Source organism: Sorex araneus, chromosome X, assembly GCF_027595985.1.
Source record: "Sorex araneus isolate mSorAra2 chromosome X, mSorAra2.pri, whole genome shotgun sequence".
In the NCBI taxonomy this organism is placed as follows: domain Eukaryota; kingdom Metazoa; phylum Chordata; class Mammalia; order Eulipotyphla; family Soricidae; genus Sorex; species Sorex araneus.
Window position 1 is genome coordinate 9,277,246 of NC_073313.1, and position 10,048 is coordinate 9,287,293.

General features: G+C 63.6%; 1 protein-coding gene across 5 annotated transcripts in view; it reads left to right on the plus strand.

The window, feature by feature from the left end:
• Positions 1–9,620, plus strand: part of LOC101551001 (transducin beta like 1 X-linked) — a 61,602-nt gene extending 51,982 nt beyond the window's left edge. For all 5 annotated transcript variants that reach the window (XM_055122921.1, XM_055122922.1, XM_055122919.1 and 2 more), the window contains exons 4-16: positions 141–286; positions 1,598–1,865; positions 2,570–2,702; positions 2,852–2,993; positions 3,448–3,511; positions 3,608–3,705; positions 5,701–5,761; positions 6,157–6,278; positions 7,154–7,228; positions 7,309–7,436; positions 7,975–8,140; positions 8,459–8,560; positions 8,668–9,620. In XM_055122921.1, the coding sequence (XP_054978896.1) occupies positions 141–286; positions 1,598–1,865; positions 2,570–2,702; positions 2,852–2,993; positions 3,448–3,511; positions 3,608–3,705; positions 5,701–5,761; positions 6,157–6,278; positions 7,154–7,228; positions 7,309–7,436; positions 7,975–8,140; positions 8,459–8,560; positions 8,668–8,694 (1,532 nt within the window). In that variant the 3' untranslated portion in view covers positions 8,695–9,620. The remainder of the gene's footprint in view (positions 1–140; positions 287–1,597; positions 1,866–2,569; positions 2,703–2,851; positions 2,994–3,447; positions 3,512–3,607; positions 3,706–5,700; positions 5,762–6,156; positions 6,279–7,153; positions 7,229–7,308; positions 7,437–7,974; positions 8,141–8,458; positions 8,561–8,667) is intronic.
• Positions 9,621–10,048: the final 428 nt, after the last annotated feature.

The window sequence follows — 10,048 nt, forward strand, 5'->3', positions numbered from 1 at the left end:
CTGCCTAGGGTTGGTGACAGGATTTCTCAGTGGTTGGGACAGGCGCACACTTGGGCCCCGCCACCTGCGTTTCCTCCCTCTCCTGGGGACTCCTCCCCTGCACCGCTAGTGCTCACCGTCCCCCTTTCTGTCGCCTGCAGGGTTTTCCCACTCGGCCTTCACATTCGGTATTGAGAGCCACATCAGCCAGAGCAACATCAATGGGACACTCGTGCCGCCGGCTGCCCTCGTGTCCATCCTGCAGAAGGGGCTGCAGTATGTGGAGGCCGAGATCAGCATCAACGAGGTACGTGGACCTGGCACCTGCAAGTTGGGAACATAGGCGCCCCCGCCCCACCACAGCCCTCGGCTCCCATAAACACTCAGAAACTCTCGGTCCCGTGGCACATTGCTGGCCTCTGTGGCACGTGGCGCAGCTTGTGGGGCAGAATGTGTCCCGAGCTCTGACTTAACTTCTTTTATTTTGGCCTTTGGAGTGGGGTGCTCTGTCTCACAGTGCTCAAGGGCTCCTTCTGTGCTCCGTGCAGTTTTTCGGGTGCCAGGGCTCAGGCTGCGTTGTCTCTCCTGCCAGCCCTTGGGTTGGTTGTTGTTCTGTTTTGTTTGGGGCCACACCCGGTGATGCTCAGGGGTGACTCCCGGCTCTGTGCTCGGGAATGACTTTTGGCGGTGCTCAGGGGACCCTATGGGATGCCAGGATGGAACCTGGGTCGAGCATCGTCCCCGTGGTCCCATCACTCTGGGCCTACTCCACAGGTTTAAATGGCACCCTTGCTTGTAACCCCCCTGGCCCTGAGCGGTGAGCACTACTCTGAGCGCAAAGGTCACCACCTATGTGGGGCACACCCAGTGAGACTTGGATGACACGTGTGTCTGCGCTCAGCAATGACTCCTGCCAGCTCAGGGGACCCTGTGGGATGGTCGGGGATCGAACCCATGTCAGCCCCGTGCAAGGCAAGCGTCCTCCCGCTGTGCTATCGCTCGGGTCCCCCTGTTGTGGAAATCATTCTCGTAGTGGGAGGAGCAGTAAAGGCCGGACACGTAGAACAGTGGCCCCACTTGGCACGGAGGAGACCCCGCACTCTCCGGGTACCCCACGGTCTCCCCAGCCCCAAAGCCCACAGCAGCAGCGAGCCCAGCAGCGTCCCCACTCAGCCGAGCTGTGGCTGCAAGGGACAAGCTGGACGCGTGTCCGAGCCCGCCCTCAGGGCTGCTCCTGTACCCGCACCTGCACAGGGCCCGGCCACGGCGTGTCCACGGGGGCTGTGTGTGAGACAGAGTATGTATGTGTCTGTGAATGTGAGAGTGTGTGTGTGTGTGTGAGAGTTAGTGTGTCTGTCAGTGGGTGTGAGAGTGTGTGTGTGAATGTGGGACAGTCTGTGATTGTGGATGTGTTAGAGAGTGTGTGAGTCTGAGTGTGAGTGGGTGTGATTGAGTATGTTGGTGTGGGTGTGTGAGAGAGAGAGTGCTGGGAGGGTACGTACCAGAGTACCCGCCCAGACGCCCCCTCGCAAGGCCAGGTGTCTTCCGAGGGCCTCCGGGGCCGGGCTTTCGTCGGGCAGCCGCCGGACCGAGAGCCGTGTGGGGCTGTTCTCCCCAGGATGGCACGGTGTTCGACGGCCGCCCCATCGAGTCCCTGTCGCTCATCGACGCGGTGATGCCCGATGTGGTGCAGACCCGGCAGCAGGCCTTCCGGGAGAAGCTGGCCCAGCAGCAGGCCAGCGCTGCTGCGGCCGCCACAGCGACCACGGCCTCGGCAGCCGCGGCCACGCCGAGCACGGCCGCACCAGGGGCTGTGTCCCAGCAGAATGCACCAAAGAACGGAGAGGCCACGGTGAACGGGGACGAGAATGGAGCACACACCATCAGTAAGTGTGTCTGCGGGCGCCTCGGCCACATTCGCGGTGGTCCCTTGGCGGGACCCGGCCAGCGTGGGGCCTGCGGCTCTGGTTTCCATCCCGGCCAGGGGCGCACGTCCTTGGCGCCACAGACTGGGGAGATGCTGCATTTCCCGTCCTTGCCTGGCTTCGCCAGTGAGGGGGAGAGGGTGTGCTGGCAGCGGGCGCTTGGCCTGCCTGTGTGGGTGTTGTGGCACCCCGTCCGCACAGTGCACGCGCCGGGGACCTGGCTCTGGGCTGGGGGGCTTGCCGTCCATGTGCCGGGCCCCCGGTTGAATGTGGAGTGCGGCACTGAGTCAGCCACTCTGCGTCTCAGGGGAGGTGGCCCCACAGCCCACGGAACAGTTTGGGACACGCCCCAGACTGGCATTTGAGGGGGGTTGGTTCTGTTTTGCTTGGGGGCCATACCTGGCAATTTTCAGGGGAGTCTACAGGCTGGTGGGATTGAACCCGGTTTGCTGCGTGAGGCAGGCGCTCCCCCACGCCTCCCGCTCACTCCAGCCCCGGGTGATGATTCTGAAACGGGGGATTCAGAGACAGAGGTGCAGGCTGCCTCTGGCGTCCCCTCCCATTGTGTCCTCGTCACAGCCCGTGACCACCTAGTTGGGCTCCATCACGTGGCATCGCTCGGTGCCAGCCCGCGACCGTCCCCCACTCAGCCTCTCTGCCCGCAGACAACCATTCCAAACCCATGGAGATCGACGGAGACGTGGAGATTCCTGCCAGCAAGGCCACGGTGCTCCGGGGCCACGAGTCCGAGGTCTTCATCTGTGCCTGGAACCCTGTCAGTGACCTGCTGGCCTCGGGGTGAGACTCGCGGTGGGGGGCAGGCCCACGGGGTCCCCCACCACCGCCTGGCCTTGGGGCGCCAGGAGACACCCCGTCCTTGGCGGCGGCTGCCTGGGGCCCCAGACGGGCAGGACCGGCCCGGCCCCCGTGACATGCCCCTCCCACAGGTCCGGGGATTCCACGGCGCGGATCTGGAACCTGAATGAGAACAGCAATGGGGGCTCCACGCAGCTGGTGCTGCGGCACTGCATCCGCGAGGGCGGCCACGATGTGCCCAGTAACAAGGACGTCACCTCGCTGGACTGGAACGTGAGCGTCCCGACGCCCAGTCCAGGGGATGCTTGCTCCGGGCGCGTGCGCGTGCTGGGAGGGCTCGTACACAAGTGCTCGGGGCGTGCGTACGAATACTCGGGGCGTACACATGCTGCGGGGCACGTGCACAAATGCTGGGGGTCCGCGCCCTTGCGATGGGGGGTGCGCATGTTCATTCTGGGCCGCACGCTCGGCCGGGATACACACATGCTTAGGCGCTGCATGCATGTGTGGTCCTGTGCAGGGTGGCTCACCCCTGGGGCCACAGGTGTAGACATGCAGGTATCCTGCGGGGTGTCACAGAGCCACGTCCGTCTGTCCAGGCTGCCGCGGTCTCCCGGCGCTTCCTTCCGTGCAGAATGCGGGCGCTGAGTCCTGGTGGACGGGTGGCAGGGCTCCCCATCCCTAGCTGAGCGGCTCTTGTCAGCTGCTTCTCTCTCCCGGCCCGCAGAGTGACGGGACACTGCTGGCCACGGGGTCCTATGACGGCTTTGCCAGAATCTGGACGGGAGACGGTAAGGTCCTGACATTGGGGGTGCAGGATGGGGGTGGGGGTGCATGCACATGACCGTGTTGGGCTGGACACGGGTGCGTTTCTGCTCTGACCGCAGGTAACCTTGCCAGCACCTTAGGCCAACACAAAGGCCCCATCTTTGCCTTGAAGTGGAACAAGAAGGGGAACTATATTCTGAGCGCAGGTGTGGACAAAGTGAGTATTACCGCCCAAGGTGCCTTTCCTGCTGGCCCAGTGGGATCCCAGGAAATCCTGGGGGCGTGTCTGTTGTGTTTGTGTTGGGGCCCAAGAGTCACTCCTGGAGGTGCTCCGGGGAGCCCTGTGGGGTGTCAGGGATTAAACCCACTCTCTGCCTTCTTGGGCTTCCCGTGCTGGAATATGGTTTGGTAGCGCTTCCTGCTGAGCTCTCATTGTGGTTTGTTTCGGGGCCACACCCGTATCTGCTCGCACTGCTGGCGGTGCTCGGGGACTGAGCCGAGGTCAGCTGCACACCAGGCAAGCGCCCAGCCGCCGTGCCAGTGCCCTGTCACGCTGGCCTTGTCCTGGCCGAGCTCCTCTCGGAGCACTGTGTTCGTGGAGGGGCCCTAGAATGGGACCGCGTGTGCCCCAGGCGTGGGAGCCTGCTGGCCCGTGGGGACGCGGAGTCTGGGGCAGCTCAGGCCCCTTGGGCTGCCTTCTGTTTGCTACATGATTCTCTCTCTCTCTCTCTCTCTCTCTCTCTCTCTCTCGCCCCCACCACCAGTGTCCCCAGTATCCTCTCCCCTTTCTACCCCTCCCCCTGCCTACGTGGCAGACAATTTCCCCCACACTCTCTCTACTTGGGGGCATTATGGTTTGCAATACAGACACTGAGAGGTTATCACGTTGGGTCCTTTATCTGCTTTCAGCACACATCTCCCATCCCAAACGATCCCTCCAACCATCATTGACTCAGTGACCCCTTCTCCATCCCAGCTGCCTTCTCCCCGAGCTCGTGAGGCGGCTTCCAACTATGGGGCAATATTCCTGGCCCTTGTCTCTACTGTCCTTGGCTGTCAGTCTCATATTATTTTGTACTCCACAAATGAGTGCAGTTCTTCTATGTCTGTCCCTCTCTTTCTGACTCATTTCACTGAGCATGATGCTCTCCGTGACCATCCACTTATAAGCAAATTTCATGACTTCAGTGTAACGGTCTCTCGCTGCGGAGAGATAGTTAGAATAGTTTGGGAGCGTTGGAAAACCTGGTTTAGGGCTTTCACCTGAGTTCTGTACCTTGCTAGGAAGCCATGGATGCCCCCTAGGAGCCTTGTGGTGCTCTGCAGAAGTCTTTTGGGAAACAGGCCCGTGGGCCAAGAGCAGCTCGCGGCTTGTTTTTGTCAGGAGAGTTTCCTTGGCTGGTCTGAAACGGCTAGTTCGGGGGCTGCCAGGAAGCTCGGCTTCCGCAGAAGCCACATCCCTGCTCGTGGGCTCGGCCGGAGGATGCCGGGCAGGCAGCAGGCCACTCGGGAGGAGGTGCTGTCGTCTGAGGCACGTGCGTGTCGCAGCTTGGCCGTGTGGTGGGGATCCATGCCGTGGGCGGAGCACACCCGCCTTCAGTGAGCCACGGAGAGGTCTCGGGTTCCTGGGCCCTTGGGGGTCCCCGGTGGATACAGACTGAGCACTCCCAGTGCTGTTTTCGTCCCTGCCGCGGGCTGGAGTTCAGGAGCGCCGGTACTGCCCGGGCCGTCACTCAGGGCAGGCACAGAGGCTTCACGCGGGAGCCCACGGCGCCTGAGAAGCAGCGGGCATGGCCCCAAAAAGAAAGGGCTCGACAGGGTGTGTGTGGCCACTCCGGGTTCAGGCCCGGGCTGTCCCAGCTGCGCGGAGCCCCGAGCACTGCCGGCCGTGGCCTCCCGCGCGCAAACCAACATGCAGAAGCGGGGCTGGAGCAAGAGCACAGCGGGCGGGGGGGGGCGGTGGGCGGCATTTCCTTTGCATGTGGCCGGCCTGGGTCCAGTCCCCAGAGCTACCCATCGGGCCCGCTGAGCGCAGAGCCAGGCGTCACCTCTGCCCACTGCCAGGTGTGGCCCCAAAACCAACGCAGGCGCGGTGGCGTGTGGGCTGCGAGCCGGGCGCCCCACACCACAGGGGTCCCGGGGCAGTTGCTGGGTGGGGCCGGCCCAGACGTGGGGCGGTTGCTGACGCATTGCTTCCGTCTGCGGAGCACAGACAACCATCATCTGGGACGCGCACACCGGCGAGTCGAAGCAGCAGTTTCCCTTCCACTCCGGTGAGTGTCGCACCTGCGGGCCTGCATCAGCCCACCGTGTCACCTGTCACGGCGGGAGCGGGTGTCCTGGCGCTGCTGGGATCTGTCCTGCCGGGGTTGGAACGGGGGTGGGCGCTGCACAGGGCACGCTGTCTTCAGGACGCCGGCACCCACCTCTGGCTCGAGGAGGGAGGTGTTAGTGGGGTCCCCGAGACGGTGACCCCCCCAGGGTTGCCCTTCTGGCACATGCCGTGGCCCTGTTGCTGCGCTCGCCCAGAGCCCCAGGGGACCCTCGCGCTACGCCTTCCCCCCGCCCCAACACACCTTGGGGGTTGGCGTGTGAAGCGGTGTGAGGCAGGGGGGCACTGCTGAGGGTCCCCAGGGTGCCCCCCTTTAGCCACGCCCCGTGCCCACAGCTCCTGCCCTGGACGTGGACTGGCAGAACAACAGCACCTTCGCCTCGTGCAGCACTGACATGTGTATCCATGTCTGCCGGCTGGGCTGCGACCGGCCCGTCAAGACGTTCCAGGGGCACACAGTGAGTGGGGGGTGCGCAGGGGGCTCGACCATGGACACACACCTGGGTGGGCGTGCACCTGTGAGGGTGTCTGTCGGGGGAGCGAGGCCAAGCGTCTCCGGGGTGGCAGAGGGTAGCTGTGATGCAGTGCTAGGCTCACCGTTCCCCCCCCCCCTTTAAAAATGCTCTGTGTGTGTGTACATGTGTTTGCGTGCATGTGTGTGTGGTGCTCAAGGCTGCAGATTCCCCTGTACTCAGACTTCGTGCTCGGGTTCGGGCAACCGTGCGGGGTGCTGGAGATCAAACCTGGTTGGCCGTGTGCAAACACACGAACCCCTGCCTGCTGTGCTGTCTCCTCTGCAGCCCATGTTCCACCTTTTAAACAGCATCCCTGCCCTGGGATGGTGTGTCCATGTCTGTGTCTGTGTCTGTATGTTGTTGGTATCTGTGTCTGTTATGTGTGTCTGTGTGTGTTTTATCTGTATGGTGTGTGAGTTTTGTGTGTCTGTGTCTTGTCTGTATGTGTGTCTGTGTCTGGGGTGCATGCCCTCCGCTCCCCTTGGCGGCCCCCGTCCCTCCTATCTGCTCCCCACCCTCGCACTAGCTTAGCACGGAAGATGCACTCTGTGTGTGTGTGGGGGGGTAAATCTCATCATACGCGGTGTTTTTTTTCTGCTGTGCAACGGGGCTTTTTCTGCCTGGGATGCCGTTTTCTTGGAGGGCCATGGACGCAGGCTGGGCGCTGATGCTCCACCAGCTCTTACGTCAGGGCTTACGAGGTGTCCACGTGTGGCTCAGGGTGGGCACCGATGTTTCACTGCTGCCCCCTGCTGGCGGTCACGCTCCCTGCATGGGACTCAGGGTCGGCCCCACCCCTGCGCGGGCTTCTCTCCCAGAATGAGGTCAACGCCATCAAGTGGGACCCATCGGGGATGCTGCTGGCGTCCTGCTCGGATGACATGACGCTGAAGGTAAAGCCCTGCCTCACCACCCCCTGCATCCCACCCCCGTGGGCCCGCGGTCCCCTCACCGGCTGCCTGTGTCCCCCCAGATCTGGAGCATGAAGCAGGACACGTGTGTCCACGATCTGCAAGCTCACAATAAAGAGATCTACACCATCAAGTGGAGCCCCATGGGGTCGGCCACCAACAACCCCAACGCCAGCAACATGCTGGCCAGGTACGGGGTCGGGGGCTGGCAGGGGCGGGCTGGCCAGATGACAGGGGCACGGTGCCGTCACAGCTGCCGGCTGGCACGTTCCAGAGGGTCCCAAAGGCACTTTAAGCTGGGGCCGTGCCGGGGGGGGGGTGTTGGGGGGAGGGGGAGGGCCTTGCCCTGCCTGGCCCAGGTTCCATCCAGACACCCCAGATGGCTTCCCCGTGCCCCAGAAGGGCTGATCCCTGGGCACAGAGCCAGGAGTGACCCTTGGGTTGTGCCCAATCACCCTGAAAAAGAAAACGTATGCTAGGAGCATGGGGGATGTTGAGTTGCTAGAGCATGTGCCTGGGTGCAACCCCCCCAGCCCGCGGGGGACCGTGGCCGAGAGTGAGTCCCCGAGTGCATGGGGTGTGGTGCCGCCCACCAGCGGCAGACGGAGTGAGCAGACACGGGCCTCGTGGCTCCGCCTTGTTGCCTCTGGAGCGGGCCGGGGCCCGGGCAGCAGGCGTGTGGGCCCGGGGGTGGTCGGGGGAGCTCACGGCTTGCGCGCTCTCCCCAGCGCCTCCTTCGACTCCACCGTGCGGCTGTGGGACGTGGAGCGCGGCGTGTGCATGCACACACTCACCAAGCACCAGGAGCCCGTGTACAGCGTGGCCTTCAGCCCTGACGGCAAGTACCTGGCCAGCGGCTCCTTCGACAAGTGTGTGCACATCTGGAGCACCCAGGTAAGCAATGTGGGCAGGCTGGGGGGGCACAGGCTTGGCACAGCGGCCACCCAGCTATGATCCCCACCGCCCCCGAACTCCACTGAGAATGACTCGTGAGCACGGGGCCAGAGAGGTAGCTCAGTGGGCCGGGCGCTGGCCTAGCGTCCCACGGGGCCAGGTTTTCCTGGGCCGCGCTGGCCCCAGAAAGAAGGTTGTGGGCAAGGGTGTGGGTGTACCCGACCCTGAGTCGCTTCCCGCGTGCGAATGGCGCGGTGCGGCGGGCGGGCTGCGGGGGGCATGGCCCCACTCACGCTGACGCTCGGCTTTGCCTTCCAGAGCGGGAATCTGGTACACAGCTACCGGGGCACCGGCGGCATCTTCGAGGTGTGCTGGAACGCCCGAGGAGACAAAGTGGGTGCCAGCGCGTCCGACGGCTCTGTAAGCAGCTCCCTGGGGCCATGGGGACGAGGCACGGCGTGGGGGGCTACGTGTGCTGCAAGCAGGGGCTGCCGTGTCGAGGTGAGGGCCGCTGTCGCCCCCTGCAGGTGTGCGTCCTAGACCTGCGGAAGTGAAGGCCACGCGGGGTCGCCGAGACGCGCAGACTTTCAAGGAGGCCCGGAAGCAGACGCCGGCGTCGGGTCCAGCTGCGGTGGCAGCCTTCGGCGTCAACGTGTCGCCTCACTCACCCTGTCCACTGCACGGCGGACACGAGGCGCGGCCTGCGGTCCAGGCGGCTGGGAATCCGCGCAGCCCCGGCCACACGAGGGTCCATTGGTTTTCTTTTGTTTGTTTGTTCGTTTGTTTGTTTGGAATCCTGGCGCGGGCGTGAGGCAGGAGCGCGTGCACAGGCCCCCTCCCGGGGCTGCCGAGGAGCAGGGGCCCCTGACACCCCCTCGGGACCCAGGTGCCCGCCACTCCCGAAGCGGGTGGCCGGGAACAGCTGTGCCAAAAGGAAGGACGCGGCGCTGCGGTGAAGCCAAAGGGCAGCGAGGCCAGCCTCGGAGACGCCCCTCGTGTCCCCAGCAGTCCGGACGTGGCGGTCACCAGGACGCCCGGAGCCACCGAAGGCGAGCCGTGACAGGCGCGCGGCTTTGTGACCCGCACACTGTGTGCTTCTCTACTATCCCCGTTGGGTAGTTTCCGGTCAACTGCGACCGTGTGGCCTGGGGCTTGGGGAGGGGACCGGGGGTCACTGTCTCAGGTGCCCGCCCCTGCCCAGCCCTCTGTCCCCGTCTTGTTCATCTGTCCGTCCAGCTCGTGTGTCTGGCCGCCCCTCCCTCCCGTCGCGTCCCTCTTGCTTCAGATGTCCATCGGGTTGATGTCCAGGGCACTTTTTGGCGCATTACTAAGTGCTTTATGTACGAAGGCGAGGGGCTTTTTACAGATGGGGGTGGGCGGGGGAAAGACTTATAAGAGGAAGAAGAGCCCTGAGTATTTTTGCAAAAAAACAAAAACAAAAACAGTTATTTTTATGTTGAAATGATTAAAAAAGAAAAAAATCCTAGCGTGGCCTTCAAACACATTTTGTCTCGCGCTGACACAGGTCGGTCCCGGGAGCTGGCGGGCTCTCAGGGACAGGAACAGATTCCAACATGGAGGTGGGACAGGAGTGTCCTTACCTGGGCGGGGGGCAGCTGAGTGACCCTGTGGCCCCGGCTCCTGCCAGCACAGCACGAGGAAAACTGCGGGTGGCTTGAAGCTCTCGGCTGCACTTTTTCCCGAAAGGAATCTTTCTGGAGGCTTTGAGTTTTTTCTCTCTTTGGGGGGAAGAGGTGCCTGTGTCTTCTGTCACCAGCACTTTGCGTCGTGGCACTGGTGTCTGGTCTTTGCGGATGGTGACCCCTCACAGCCCCGCCCCAACCGCAGGCGGCATGTCCCCGGAGCGGGGAGACTGGGCTCCGGCCTGTGGCGAGGCCGGCCGGGCTA